General features: G+C 37.3%; 1 protein-coding gene across 3 annotated transcripts in view; it reads right to left on the reverse strand.

The window, feature by feature from the left end:
* Nucleotides 1-16,197, reverse strand: part of LOC111045593 (ubiquitin carboxyl-terminal hydrolase 10-B) — a 38,141-nt gene that overhangs the window by 4,589 nt on the left and 17,355 nt on the right. For 2 of the 3 annotated variants that reach the window (XM_039429811.1, XM_039429810.1), the window contains exons 5-14: nucleotides 15,540-16,095; nucleotides 13,657-13,820; nucleotides 12,523-13,021; nucleotides 10,699-10,906; nucleotides 9,728-9,992; nucleotides 8,933-9,028; nucleotides 6,687-6,848; nucleotides 3,887-4,115; nucleotides 2,683-2,787; nucleotides 1,360-1,573 (exon numbers count right to left, since the gene is read on the reverse strand). In XM_039429811.1, coding sequence (XP_039285745.1) covers nucleotides 1,360-1,573; nucleotides 2,683-2,787; nucleotides 3,887-4,115; nucleotides 6,687-6,848; nucleotides 8,933-9,028; nucleotides 9,728-9,992; nucleotides 10,699-10,906; nucleotides 12,523-13,021; nucleotides 13,657-13,820; nucleotides 15,540-16,095 — 2,498 coding nt within the window. The remainder of the gene's footprint in view (nucleotides 1-1,359; nucleotides 1,574-2,682; nucleotides 2,788-3,886; nucleotides 4,116-6,686; nucleotides 6,849-8,932; nucleotides 9,029-9,727; nucleotides 9,993-10,698; nucleotides 10,907-12,522; nucleotides 13,022-13,656; nucleotides 13,821-15,539; nucleotides 16,096-16,197) is intronic. The other variant, XM_039429812.1, reaches the window with a different exon arrangement.

The following is a 16,197-nucleotide window of genomic DNA, read 5'->3' on the forward strand; positions in this document are numbered from 1 at the left end:
GCATTAGATCGAAATTGTTCGTGTCGGATCCTTATATTATAAGGACCTCAAGTTCCAATTTGAAGTCATTCCGTTAATTGGGAGATGAGATATCGTGTACAGAGACGCACATACACTCATAAAGACCAATACCCAAAAACCACTTTTTTGGACTCAGGGGACCTTGAAACGTATAGAAATTTAGAAATTGGGGTACCTTAATTTTTTTCGAAAAGCAATACTTTCCTCACCTATGGTAATAGGGCAAGGAAAGTAATAAGAGTTTGAAACCAGAAAGATTGAACTCAATTTCTACTTTGTTTCAAGAGTGATTCAAACAAATACAAATTATAACTGTTTAACTGATATAATTTGTATTTTTAATCGATTATTTTATTAATTCCAAAAAAGGGTAGCATAATTATATTTTATAAATGTTATGAATACGTTATCTTATCTAATTCTTATTACTGCCTTACCTAAAATGATATAACATAACCTTTCTTTCATTAAAAATGCAGGGTATTATGAAATTCAAGTCGACGCTCGACCAACATGTCGAGTCGATGCCCGACTCAGTATCACAGTCGTGAGTTCGCGAAGACAAGAATCGACTGGTCTGAGTGTCACCATTTGAAAACACATGCTGCGTCGAGAGGAGACTCGACTCTAGTCGAGAGCATGTGTTTCCAAATGGTGACATTCAGACCAGTCGATTCGAGTCTTCGCGACGTCATTTGAAAGCACATGATCTCGATTAGAGTCGAGTCTCTTCTCGACCTGAGTAGCGTAAGTGTGAATTGAGCCTTAGTGTTAACTGGAGAATATTGAACGAAGCGTTACCGTGAAAGTGAGCCAACCTTAGCTGGCTATCTCAAAGATCGTGAATACCTCTAATGAACTACAGGTGGAAATAAATTGAAAATTGCATTTGTTCAAATGCTAACTAATGAATAATAATTATTAAACGAAAATCCCAATTAAATGCTGTAAATAGCCCCGAAGACTTGTGCTACTGCAAATATTGACAACATGGTAAACAGCTAGATGGAAATTCGATGAGCGCTACTAAACAAAATGATTTTTCAGCCCGGGAAACGAACCCGGAACCTCCTAATTGCCGGTCAGGAATGCTTACCCTTATATCAAACTGACAATCTCTGGATAGCTGAAAATAGCTTTCCGGGCTGACAAATAATTTTTGTATAGTAGCGCTCGTCGAATTTCCATCTATCTGTTTACCCTGTTGTCAATATTTGCAGTGGCAGAAGTCTTCGGGATTATTTACAGCATTTAATTGGGATTTTCGTTTAAGAATAATTATATAATTAACTACGAAAATATTTCATCTCAAATATTATTAAAATGTCAATGACTGACTTGTGATTAGCGTGTGGCGTGGCACTGGCTATTGTGTCTTTCCTGCGGTAGTAGAGCAGATAGGGCACCCTAGGCGCGCGTGGTGCCAACACTTGCGCCGGACTCACTGGGCGCACATTCGCGTCGTCGTAGCGCAGCCACGTGCCGTAGCCCACGTGGTACACGTCTGTCACATAGTGGCCCTTTGTCGCCTCCTTGCCGTCGTGATACACAACTGTAACACAACAACACATTTCACTTCCTAGTATCAGTTGAATAATATTACATAGATACACAAGACAAATGTAAAATATAATAATGCAAATCACTATTTGATCTTCTGCGTGCAAACCCCTTCTATACTTTGGAGGAGTTTTTCACACATTCTTTTCAATTAAGTGTTAAATGTTATGAATATTTTACTGACTTTGCTGATGACTGTATGGTCCTATAGCAAAAGATTAAATCTATCTTTATAATAAATCATAATTTACGGCAGTAAAATATTCATAACAGATGGGAATAAATTGAAAGTTGCATTTGTTCAAATGCTAATTAATTAATTAATTGGGATTTTCGTTCAATAATAAATATTCATAGCACTTGACACTTAATTATAAAGAATGTGTGAAAAGCTTCACCAATAAATAGAAGGGGTTTACACGCAGATCAAATAGTAATTTGCTGAACAAAGAGACTGGATATCTTTTTATTGACTCTAGCAACCTATTGTAGACCTCTGTTCCTAAGACGTGATGGGACTTGTGAACTTTGGTTAAGGCTGTGCGAAGGCTGAAAAAAACTTTCTACTGGTGACATTTTCCAAAGTTTTTCGATTTGTACACTATCAAGCCATCAAAATAAAGAAGTTTTCTCAGGAAAAAAATTTTTCTCCGATCATTACTTTTTGAGTTATGAGCGCATAAAATTCACGTTCCACGTTATAATGGCAATCTGGCAATGGAGAAAGATAGAAGAACAATATTGCCGATCTTGCCAATGCCTTCTATAGACAATAGCAGATACCGGTTTATTGATGTAATAATAACGGTTCATTCTCGTTTAAAATAATCAATTATATTTTTTCAAGCAAGAAAAAATATTCTTCAATAATTTCATAATTGAGATTAAATAATTTGTCAATTAATAATTAATTCTACATTGTTAAAAGACGATCTGGCAACAGAGCAAAGCGAGAAAGAGATAGCGCTATCCGCTTTGTTGAATGATAGACAAGGATAGCAATACCATTGCAAATCAAACACTGCCATTATAATATGGACCTCACAATAGAAGGCCCTGATCAATTATCTATTGCAATTGTAGCTGTATTAAACAACTTACCAGCAAACAATTTATATTCCCTTTCCTTGATGCTATTCGAAGCACTCCTATTATGATTGGTTGTGTTGTTATTGTTATTCTTTTTCCCAGAGCCGGCCATCAATTCTGTAACACATGAAAATTGGATAATACAAGTAAATTTACTCATATAATGCAATTTATAAATATAGGGTCTCTGATAAGTCGCTCCCCATTTTTATACAGCTATAATATCTTTATTTATGAACCAATTTTGTTAGAACTACATTTGTTAGATATAGCACTCCTTGAGGTTGTGTTTAACACCAATTTTCATTTGTTACAGTTTAAAAATGCCCCCTCTCTTGACTGTGAAAGAACGAGCCGAAATAGCAGCTCTTTATGAGTTCTGGGGATCTGTGGTGCGAGTACAAAGATGGTGGAGGGCTGGACGAGGGATCCATGCAACACTGGATGCAAAAACTGTTGAAAATTTCCAATTCAAATTACTAACAAGAGGGAGTGTCGCAGATGCAAGACGATCAGGAAGACCATCAACGTCAATGACAGCAGAGAATGTTGACAGAGTTCGTGGAATGTTCATGAGGAGCCCTAAGAAATCACTGTATCAAGGATCTCGTGAAAGTGGTCTTTCACGTTAATTTGTTGCAACGATTCTTAAGAAAGATCTCAATGTTTTTGCATAAGTTATTCAATTTACCAAAAATAACTCAACTAAAGTTATTTCTGGTTATTTATAGTAAATTGAATAACTATCTTAAAAATTAATATTTTCAGAAAATTTTTATTTTACTATATCAACAATACCATGAAGAATCTATCCTCTGAATCTTATGGATTTATCTCTTACCGAATTTGAAATGTTCTGTCCCAAAAATTTAAACTTTAGGCGCTCATATCTCGAAAAGTAATGATCGAAAAAAAATGTTTTTCTGAGAAAACTTTTTCATTTTGATAGCTTGATGATATACGAATCGAAAAACTTTGAAAATATTGCGAGTAGAAAGTTTATTTTTAGCCTTTGCACAGCCTTAAAAGAAAAACATAGCAATGTGTAAAATTAAATGTGCAAAAGCGTAACGAAAATGGTAATGTTCAACATAAAACGGCAATAAAAGACTAATTCAAATAATTATGAAAGCATGACGTAGGGCTCTATTCATAAAGAAAGTCTTACACCTAGATTGTAAAATAGATGAAGCATAGAATCTTTGTACAAACTCACTGGCATCAATCTTCAATTCGATTGTAAACTCGACGTTCTTGATGATTTTGGAGCAGGTATGCAGTCTGTAGTCGAAGCACTTGAGATGCAGCAACAGGACTAGGGGCAGCTCCTCCAGGTAGAGCTGTTGATAGGCCTCAATGGTGCGATTCGTCTTCGGACATGTGAAGCCTTCCAACATGTTTTTCGCCGGAATATTCTCCAGCGCCTCCTTCACCGATGAAGCTTTCTGCAACATTAACACACATTTCATGAAAAATCAATGGTTATCTACTCCAAAATGAATAAGAAATTCAAGAGATTTATTTATTTATTCATTCAGAATTACAGAACTTACAGAAAAGTAACACAGGCTTCATGCCCAAAACGGTTACAATTCTAATTTATGCAACAGTCCAAATTTAATGTAGCAAGAGTTTCGTGTCACTTCAACATTCTTCAGTTGCACACTCAATTTACAATTCAAAACACAGAAAAATCATTTTTAAATTGAAAAAAAAAACTTCTAAATTGAATTAAGTCAATTACAAATATTCAGAAAATTCCAACTTTGAAAAAACTATAACATTTTAAGACCGAAAAGACAAACACACTATTTTAGGGCCGGCTTCCGAAGCTTGGGATTCAGCCAAGTTCTAGACTTTGAAACAGCTGGAGTCAGAAAATTGACTTTCCGAAACGAGGCGTAGTCGCAGTTCACGTTTGAATTAAATCTCGAAAAACTAGAAAATTGAACACAAAATAAAATAGAGAGAAAATATTGAGAAGTTTCAGCTATTTTGAATTATTTAGGAATGTTTAATTTCGTCGAGGAAAAACGTTTCCAATTGGGTGGCTCGTTGGAGTAAGTGATAATGCGCCGGTCTTGGGCCCGCCGCAAAGTATACCCACGCCGTGGGATGTTTTATAAACCATTGCTAGGCTTCTCCAGACATCTGTGTAATGATAGTAATACATGCAATAAATAATCCACTTGTCAGCTGATTGATTATGAATAATTCTATAGCAATGGTTTACAAAACATCCCACGGCGTGGGTTGCTTTTCGTGAATTAGCGTGGGTTTACTTTGCGGCGGGCCTTATAATCAAGAGAACCCGAGTTCGAATCTCGACCAGGGCAAAAGTTTTTGACCAAAGCACAATCACATAGATACGGCCACCCGTCTTTCGGAGGAGACGATAATCCGTCGGTCCCGATTACCTAAAAAGTAGTCGTCGTCTCTTATCATCATCCCTCTCATTCATTACCCACGCACAAGCCTAAGAGCTTATGTGGTCATCACCCTCTGTATTATTATTAAAACAATAGAAATGAGAAAATAAATATCATAAAAACTGCGACTACGCCCCGTTTCGAAAAGCCAATTTTCTGACTCCAGTTGTTCAAAGTCTAGTACTTGGCTAGATCCCGATCTTGGAAACAGGCCCTTAGAATTTTAAAAACGTGAACGTAGAAAATCAAGAACGTGAATTTTACTAATAGTTCTGTGAACAGCAGACTTCATGCATCCACGAGTATCTGATGTCACCTGTTTGAAATATTAAAAAGCTCAGTTAACGTTTGAATTTGTATTCCATATGATATAATTTATCCAGTTCCGTGATAATCTTCCCATTTGATGAAAATTATTTTTTTACAATCAAGAATATTATAATTTCTTCAGCATTATTTAGTTCATTTGATTATTTTTAATCACCTATCAAATTGGTTTTTTTAAATGTGAGAATATTGATACTGATGGGTACGCATAATAATACCATGACTGCAAAATAAAATATTGAAACCAAAGAACTTAAAGATGCATAATTCTCTAAGGTCTTTGATTGAAACTAAAGACCTTATAGAAATAGACACGGCTTCTCCAGAACATTTGTGTAATCCACTTGTCAGCTGATTGATTATGAATAATTCTATAATCTCATTAATCCTATCTTCAGAGTGGATGATATATAAAATAGTGATATCAGAATATGGAGGAATTCCTTTTCCTTTCATATTATCCTTGAAATTCAAAATTTCAAAAAACCTTGTGATACGTCGACGCGCAGTTGAAAAAGGAATATTCCTGCCAATCTCAACGAATTCTATCAACGCGTTTGGCCGTAATCGCGTTACATACAGACAGACAAAAGAAAATCAGAGTTAAAGCATAGACCTCACTACGTTCGGTCAATTAAAAGTTGACAAAAATTTATTTCGAAATCAAACAAAAAATTCAATTTATTTTTCAATTCACTTGAGCAACTTACACTACACCATTGGACGATAAATAATAAGGCTAACCTTGAGCTATTCATCTCCAGATTTAGGTAGCCTAATATAGAAGTCCCAATTTATATTAATCTTTCACGCACAACTTTATCACAGTATAAAAAAACGTTTCTGAAGATTTTGAGAGCGCTTGTAGTTGAAAAAAGTACATTCGTCGAATTAAAAGTCAAATTTCCAACAGTTTGAACGCTCATAAAAAGTTTAAAAACGTCAAACAAAGGAACAAATTTATTATGTTATTTTATTAATAAAAATAAGTAGCCCTGAATACATACATTCTAAGAATATACGAATATTATCGTAAATTTATTCCTCTTTCCACCCATATCTTTACAGTTAGATTTTGAATTGATTGATAGTTTCTCAGTTATAGACGTTTTCAAAAATATCGATAATCTCGAAAACTAAGGTCGATATAAGAAAATTGTACTGAACATTTTTTTGTTAGAAATTTAATGTAGAATGTATGGTGTTCGATTGATATAGGGTGTATATAGCAGCTTAGCATCAATGAAGCAATGAACTTACCTCAATGTCGAGGGGTAGCGTGAAGAACGGCTGTATGCTGTCGGTCTCACTGGCACCCTGCCTGACCACCCGTGACCTCACCTGGCCTTGGAAGATCTGTGACAGAGGCGTACTCACCAGCCGCGTGCGACGTGTGATCGTCGGCTTCTTCTTCGATATCTCCTACAAAACAAACCACCAATTATGAATTAATCCTTAGGCTTATCTATACAATAAGAGAGAGTAGGGTTGTGTTTGTTCGCATTGGAACATGTCAACTTGTGGATTGCATACCGGAAAAACTTCCGGATTTAGTTCTCCAAATTTTACACATAGGTTCTAAAAACATCAGTCTCGTGCACCTCGAAGCCCAAATTTAAATTTTCCTTCTAGATTTTTCAGAATTAATGTTCAAATTTCATTCATGTGATATAAATACAACATATATCATATGTTAATATAGAACTATAATCCAGAGAGCAATTTTATAACCAGCTGCAAAATTAATAACCAGTCCAATTTTGTCAGGTTGGTATTAAATTGAATAGATTTCTAAACAAGATTTGAGTTCCGTCACTTTATTATATTGGTACCAAATTGAAGAACTTATCTATACTATAATAAAGGAAAGAACTGGTTTATACACGTACGAGATAACAACATTTTATTTGGCGCATCATCACGTCTAAACTACTGGACTGAAATTATCTTGAAATTTTGCATATAGATTATTATTTAACCGAGGATGGTTCTAGGCCTACTTAAAACTATTCAAGATTCCACTCAATCAAGTTTTCAGTTTGTCAAGTTTTGAAATACACCCTTGCGAAGCACGGGTTACCTGCTAGTCTAGGAATAAAATGTCATGTTTCAACAGCAATAAAATTATTCTATTCCCCTAAGAATCTTATACAGAGTGGTGCAGAGGAAACGCATGTTTTTCAAACCGCTAGTACGCAGCGACGGGAGGGGGTATTGACCTGGAACAATTGTTGGCAGACGGCCCATACTATGCAATTTCAGTCGCTATGGAGCGTGGAACGTACAACATCGTGTGTTCGCTGTCGAGCAGTTTTTTTTTTAGAAACAATGAATCTGTAGTCACAGTGCAACGTCTTTTTTCAATATTTTAGAGTTTGACGTCGAGTTGCAGTGCCTGATCAAAATACTGTACTCCGATGGGTTGCAGCGTTTAGAAGTACTGGTTCTGTGATGAAAAAGAAACCACCTGGTCTTCCCCGTTGAATTCGTACTCTGGGAAATGTAGACCGAGTCAGTGAGACCATGTCGTCGAGTCGATCGTCTAGGACCTAGGTCTATAATACAGGTCATGACACTCGTGCTCCTTATGGAGCGGCCATTATTTGGGGTCTTTATAGCGGTAGATTTGAAATATGCCAATCTGCTCATAACAAAATCATGCATTATGCTTTTCAAAAACAATATTTTGGTTCAGATAATATGTAAATACAGGTTTTTGATTTTTTAATAATAAAATTTCAATAATAAATAGTTCAATAATTCATTTTTTTATTATTGAAAATTCTTCTTATTCTTGTAACTTGTTATGATTCATAAAGCATTGGGACAAAAAGCTAACCTCAAAAAGAGTTTGAAATTCCCAATCTAAAAATCAACAATTCAATTCCTAGTTGGAATCTAAATATTATTATTATTCTGTGGGAAGAATTTATTTTACAATATCAAAGCCAAGCAATACTCCTTGAACAATATAACACATCATGTTTTTCAATCTATAATAATAACAGCTGATAAATTTGAAAATTGGTGAACTAGAACCCCATAAAATGGCGATTTTGCAATGCATCACGGGATTGTGTCATGACCTGTATTTATAGACCTTGTCTAGGACTAGTAACAACTGCTGTTCTGACTCGGTCTACATTTTCCGGAGTACAAACTGAACGTGGTTCATTCTTGTTTAAAATAATCAACTATATTTCTTCCGTCAAGATAATTGAACAAATTTCAATAATTGAGATTAAATATTTTGTTAATGAATTCTAGATTGTTGAAACCTATCTGGGAACAGTGCGGAGATGGTAGAGGATAGCGCTATCTGCTTTGTCGTATGATAGACAAGGATAGCAACACTAATGAATTCTACATTGTTGAACCCTATCTGGGAATAGTGCGGAGGTGGTACAGGATAGCGCTATCTGCTTTGTGGAATGATAGACAAGGATAGCAACACCAATCAAATACTGGCATTATAACGTGGACCTCACAAAACGGAAATGGCTGACCTTCCATTCGCTGTCACTGTCCTGGTCAGGGTAGTTGTCTCCGTTTGTGGCTATCAATTCTCCGTTGCTCAAATTGTTATCAGTCAGTCGCAGCAGCTGTAATAACACAATTCAATCGTTTCAATTTTCTACATTCATTAATTATCTATCACTGATGCATTAAGACAATACCAACAAACAAAAGTTATTACAAACCTAAATTTAATAATGTACTCAAAATAGACGCAATGACAATATATATATATATAATATATATATATATATATATATATATATATATATATGAATTCAAAGCCCCTTCTATCAAAATTCAATCAATGAATCACAAAATCCATGAAAGACTCTTCGGGTCTAAATTGTGAAGATGCTTTTTGAAATCCATGAAAAACTCAACTCTAAGGGCCGGTTTCCGAGCTCGGGATATAGCTAAGTTCTAGACTTTAAACGGCTGGAGTCATAAAATTGGCTTTCCGAAACAGGATGTAGTCTCAGTCCACGTTTATATTAAATTTCGAAGAACTAGAAAATTGAACACAGAATAAAATAAAGAGATTGAGATGTAGATATGAATTTTGATAGAGGTATACAGGGCGTTTCAAATTGAATAGCGGGGTTTTAACATGTTATATTAATTTCATCCAACTTACTGCTACAAGTGATATATGAAATGAAAGAAAAACTCATACAGATTCGTTTGTTGCCTCAGTGTGCACTGACAGCGGTCAGAAACAGTGTATCTACATCTCAATCATTCATATCTAATGTACTTTGATGTGGAAGCACCATCCAACTCACCTCGACCATCTCATCATTCAAGCCATTGAGCAGACAGGACAGGAACTCTTCGGCATCCTCCTGTCGGCCCTCGACCGGGAAGGCAGACTCGTTGCGTATGACCGAGTGCATCATGCGATACATGTAGGTCGGCTCGAATGCGCCGTCTACTGCCACACTCTCAACCGCCTGCTTGTCGTCACGTGCCGCCTGCTGCTTCTCGCGGCGACTCTTCAACAGCGACGGAGCGGCTGTCATCTCGTCGAATTCGCTCACAAACTGTACCCTACAAACAGAAAATACGAATAAGTTTATCTTGCCAAAACAAAAATAACATTGGTACAATAAATCTAGATTTGATTTGCTCTTCGACAAATAAGACGAATGATAAATGATACTAAACTGACAATGGCAGTCTACCACTCACTAATAATGTCACACATCTGCTATGCTATTGTCGTGTGAGGTGGGTCCTGTCAGAATTTGGAGAGAGTGTTCAAGCTCCAAAGAAAGGCTGTGAGGGCAATTAAAGGTATTATACCTATAGAGTGCTGTAGAGATAAATCTAAATAACTAGACATTCTAACTGTTCCCTCTATTTACGTATAGTATATGAGGTTATTATACATGTTAAAAGAAAGACTGTCTAGAAATGCTGTTACACATAGATACAATACAAGAAATAGTAATTTATAATTGACTTTATAATTGATTATTTTGAACGAGAATGTACCGTTAATATTATATCAATAAACCTGTATCAGCTACCGTCTATAGAAGGCATTGACAAGAAAGAGGTACGGCAACGTTTTTCTCCTATCTTTCTCCACTGCCATTATAATGTGGACCTCACTATAGTCGGTAGCCACGTGACATGGAACAATCAACCACTGGAGCTGGACCAATTATCACGTACAATGAATGTTCCCAAAACGTACCCAATGTAGGGGCCTTATGATGGTAATGTGGGGGGAAATGTTGAGTGCACTCACATGCTATCGATGATGGGCGTGCTGGACTTTGACTTGGCATGGGACTTGCGGGGAGGCAGCGGAAGATGTCGCAGCAGGTTGTAGAGGGGCGGACATGCGAGCAGCGCCTGCAGGGTGGCATTGATGTAGCAGTAATTGCTGCGATTGGTCAAACCCCGCGGACGCAGCAGCGCCGCTCGGTGGTTCAGCTTGTATGTCGACAGGTACTCTGCAAACACAAACATCTCATCAATTCTAAATTTCAGTACACTCAAAACAGTGTGCGAATTTAGTTAAAATAATGGCAGTGGCGAAGCTACCTATAACTGAAAGGGGAGTCTAGGAACTCTAAAGCTTACCGCTTGTCTTTCGGAGCACATTCTTATTCAAAAGACAAGGAGAAAACGGAGTTTGAAGCAAATACTTCACCAGACCATTACACTCATCCATTGCATAATTATCAAGAAATAAGAAATTATCCTGAAAGTTCAACAAAAAATTAAAGATAAATCTGAAATTGAAAAAGGATTTAGTTTAATTATTATTGAGTAAAACAAATCAAACCGCCAAAACCGAGTTGTGGGTTAAGAACAAGCCAAGTGTAAACGAGCCACAAACCAACTGATTTATTTGAAATCATAAAATTTTTAAAAGCTTTGATGATCGATGTTTGAAGACGATTGCTTCCATGTCGACCGTTCGATAGTCGATACATCGATACGGAACTCGAACTATGAACCCAGCTGTAGGAGCCTATACTCCAAGTTCTACTATGTGGCTATGGTGCTACGTCACGTTGTCATAGCAACCATACAATACGCCACGCCCATTATGAATGAATTGAGAGTCTCATGAGATGAAGACTCACCATGTAGAATGAATAGATAGCCTAGCAAGTCTGCTCTCTGCTGTCGGCAAGACAGAGAGCCACAAAACAGTTTGGAAGGCGGTCTGGCCAGCTCTTATCCAAATTTGCAAAGAAATATATGCGTGATAATAAAAAAATAATATTCACATCAATCATAATTAATTTTGGGGAGTCTCAGACTCCTAGATTCCCCTTCAGCTTCGCCACTGAATAATGGTGCACACAAACCAATTATTTTACATAAAATTACTCACAGAAGTATCGAGATAATGATGATGTATTATAAGTGTTCTATGTGCCCTCCTTTTGAGGCTCGGACGACATCAGACGGAAGCCAAATTCATCCCAGACTGTTCGCAAGATGTCTGTCTTCTCTGACTGTAGCTACTGCATCACTTATATGGGCTACTTCATTCAAATTAATAAAAACAATATAAAAACTTTTAGTACCCTTTGATTTTAAACTTTTTAATTAAAGGGTAATTAAACGTTTTTATATTGTTTTTATTAATTTTTACTACTGCATCAGTTATCCTGGTTTTTAGCTTCTCAATATCAAGTGCTAAGGGAGAAAGATAAACACGATCTTTAACGTTGTTCCTCCCTTAGCATTTGATATTGAGGAACTAAAAATGCAGTGGCTACATACAGTCTGAGAGGACATCTTGCGAAGAGTCTGCGATGAATTTGGCTTCCGTCTGATGTCGTCCGAGCCTCAAAAGGAGGGCACATAGAACACTTATAATACATCATCATTATCTCGATACTTCTGTGAGTAATTTGATGTAAAATTGGTTCGTGTGCACCATTATTTGAAATAAATATAACTGTTAAAAATTGGGTCTTTCTTTTTGAAACACCCGGTAATTATAAATTGAATATTATAATTATACATTGATTATTGAAAATCAATTTGATCGAGAAGAAATTAAGTCAGCTGTTTCTATAAAAATAGAATGATTGCATAGTCAACTCACCAGCCAACCTCAACAGTCCAGGATCGCCGACCAGCGGTGACACGACTGGCGATGACGTCATGTGAGGCGACGTTGCCACACTGTGCGCCTTGGGCTGCTGCTGCTGCTGTGGTGAGGCCGCATTCACACTGGCCACGCCCCCCTTGCCGCCACTCGCCAAGCCGGCTGGAGCACTGTAGCGAGCTCGACTCGACGAAGAGTTACTGAATAGTGATGCGAACGTGGGAGCAGCTGGAGCGGTTACTGCCGGAGGAGCAGTTACTTGAGGCTGTGGAGCAGTTACTTGAGGCTGAGGAGCAGTTGCTTGAGGTTGAGGAGCAGTTACTTGAGGTTGAGGAGCAGTTACTTGAGTTGTAGGAGCAGTTACTTGAGGTGAAGCTGTTTCTGCCGGAGGAGCTGTTACTTGAGGTGGGGCAGCTGTTACTGCCGGAGGAGCAGTTACTTGAGGTGAAGGAACTGTTACTGCTGGAGGAACAGTCACTGGCTGTGTTGGCGGTACCTGCAAGATAACATAACATTTATTAGCCTACTATATTTACTAGTAGTTCTGTGAACAGTAGACCTCTCGCAATATTCTCATCCACAAGTACCTACCTGATTGAAACTATAGACCTTATGGAAATACAGCAATAAACTGGCTTCTCCACACATCTGTAAAATCACTTGTCAGCTGATTTATGATGAATAATTCTATAGTCAGATTTTTACTCTAATATTGGCGTATAAAGGAGGCTCCTTTTTCCTTTTAAATTATCCTTGAAATGCAAAATTTCCAAAACTCTTGTATATACGTCGACGCGCAATTAAAAAAGGAACATACCTGTCAAATTTCATGAAAATCTATTACTGCGTTTCGCCGTAAATGCGCAACATATAAACATTTAAACGTTAAGATAAATGCCTCACTCCGCTCGGTCAAAAAAGTGTTAGTAAGTGTTCAAGTGTTAATTTATTAAAAAGTATTGATATTTCAAGGTTAGTTCTGTTCACTAGACAACACACTTTACCTACTATTCTCAATATTGTAGTGGAACAGTTACTCGACCAAGTAAGTAGAGTAGAGTTAGTAAGCCAGTTACTCGACCACTAACTCTTCTAGTGAAAACCAGGCTTTTATGACAATAATCAGCCTACCTCAACCGGTTTAGTAGCAGTCGAAGCAGCAACATTATTTTGCTGAGTGGTAGATTTTGGTTCATTCCTAGTCTCCTGCCGGCCGCTGATTGGCTGTTCCACATTTGCCGACGCTGCAGCTGGGATACTGTTCACTGCGGCTGTCTTCTCATCCTTGACTGTCACTGCGCCACAACAAATTCACACAAATAAAAAAACTTGCCACACAAATCAACTGCTATAAGCGATTCACTTTCAACTGTCAGCAATACCATAGAGAAACAATAGCGTAAGTAGATATCCCATGGTATGGGGCGTTTATGTCGCAACTTTTACTGTTATCTCAAGCCGATAGTCCACGAAATTCTTTCCTGTGAAGCTTTATGACGCTGGTAGTCTCTCATATTGTGCCGTTCATACACTCTTACCCGGTCAAAATGGTAAAAATCGACAATAATCGGCTTGAGATAATAGTAAAAGTTGCGACATAAACGCTCTATACCATGGGATATCTACTTACGCTATTGTTTCTCTATGGCAATACTTATAAATATCACCAATTTATTGAAAAATTACATACATGTTTCAACATCAATGGTGCAATCTTCAGTGTATGTAATCTATAATACTACACTGTAATAAAAGAAAGAACTAGGCTAGCTTATACACGTACGGGATTGGAAATTCATGAATGACGCATCATCACGTCTGAACTACTGGACTGATTAACTGTAAATTTTGCAGATTCTTAATTTACCAAGGATGGTTATAGGCTTATATTAAATTCTTCAAGATTTTAGTAGGTCAAGTTAAGTTTTTAATTAGACCATTGTGTTAGTTTTAGACCTGCTTTATCGATAAATTGGTGATATTTCTAGACAACATCTCAGTGTTACATAATGCACTACATCTTACATCTATATCACATCTTATCCTTATCCTATATCACCTATATCATCCTATATCACTACATCTTACCAACAACAGCATCTGAAGTAAATTATTCTAATTTTATAGCCTACATGTGGCTAGTATAAAATCGATGCATCTCATTAAATCAATGTTGATAGTAATAACATCAATGTCCATATAGTGAGGTCCACGTTATAATGGCAGTATTTGATTAACATTGGTGTTGCTATCCTTGTCTATCACTCGACAAAGCAGATAGCGCTATCCTCTACCACCCCCGCACTGTTCCCAGACAATTTTCTAACAATGTAGAAATGTGATTAATCAACAAAATATTTAATCTCAATAATTATGAAAATATATTATTTCATCATTGAAAAATATATATTTCTTGACGAAAGAAATATAATTTATTATTTTAAACAAGAATGAACAGTTGTATTACATCAGATATACCGTTATCAGCTATCCTCTGTAGAAGGCAGTGACAGGGCAGATAATTGACAACTCTATTCTGCTATCTTCCTCCACTGCCATTATAACGTGGACCTCACGAAGGGCCGGTTTCCGAGCTCGGGATTAAGCTGAGTTTTAGACTTTAAACAGCTGGAGTCAGAAAATTGGCTTTCCGAACGAGGCATAGGAAACTACCTCCTTACAAAGCCATACGTAGGCACTACCTCCGTAAACGTTTACGGAGGTAGTGGGCGTAGTCGCAGTCCACGTTTAAATTGGATTTCGAAAAACTAGAAAATTGAACACAAAATAAAATAAAGAGAAAAGTGTAAACATTCAGTTAATTCGAATTATTTAGGATTGTTTCATTTCGTCAAGGAAAAACGTTTCTGACTCCAGCTGTTTAAAGTCAAGAACTTAGCTTAATCCCGAGCTCGGAAACCGGCCCTAAATATATTTACAAGAAGGTTGGAGTTCACTATATACGAAAAGATTAACTCGCATTCTAAAATCAATTTAAAATAATTTTAACTAACCTGTGGAAACACTCTTGACTTTAACAGCAGTTGACGGTGGAGCAGGAGTAACGACCGGTTTCTTCTCAACCATCCGGTTACTGGGGATCACTAATAATGGTTTCGGTTGGCCTCCGCTATTCACCACCTGATTACCACTGGTAACCACCTGATTGCCACCAGTAACCACCTGATTACCACCAGTAACCACCTGATTACCACCGGTCACCACCTGATTACCACCGGTCACCACCTGGTTACCATCGGGCACCACCTGATAGCTACCGGTCACCAACTGATTACCACCGGTCACCACCTGATTACCGTTAGTGAACTTGGCCATTTGCGGCATTTGCGGAGGTATCATGGGAGCAACCGGTATAGTAACTGGAGCAGTTATTGTGACAGGAGCAGGAACGGGCATGTGTTGGGCTGGTATCGGGGCGTGTCTTGGTTGATGATGATGATGGTGATGATGTTGATGATGGATATGCTGCTCCTGATGATAGTGATGAGGATTATGGTGATGATGCGGATTATGATGGTGATGATTGTAAGGCACTTGTTCTTTCAGGTCCTGAAAAAAATCAGAAATAAATTACTATCAATCATTAGCTATATGAGAATTATTTCAAATATCGGCATTCCCAATATATAACACCAGTGATACAAATCACTG

This window comes from Nilaparvata lugens, chromosome 5 (genome assembly GCF_014356525.2).
Source record: "Nilaparvata lugens isolate BPH chromosome 5, ASM1435652v1, whole genome shotgun sequence".
NCBI lineage: Eukaryota > Metazoa > Arthropoda > Insecta > Hemiptera > Delphacidae > Nilaparvata > Nilaparvata lugens.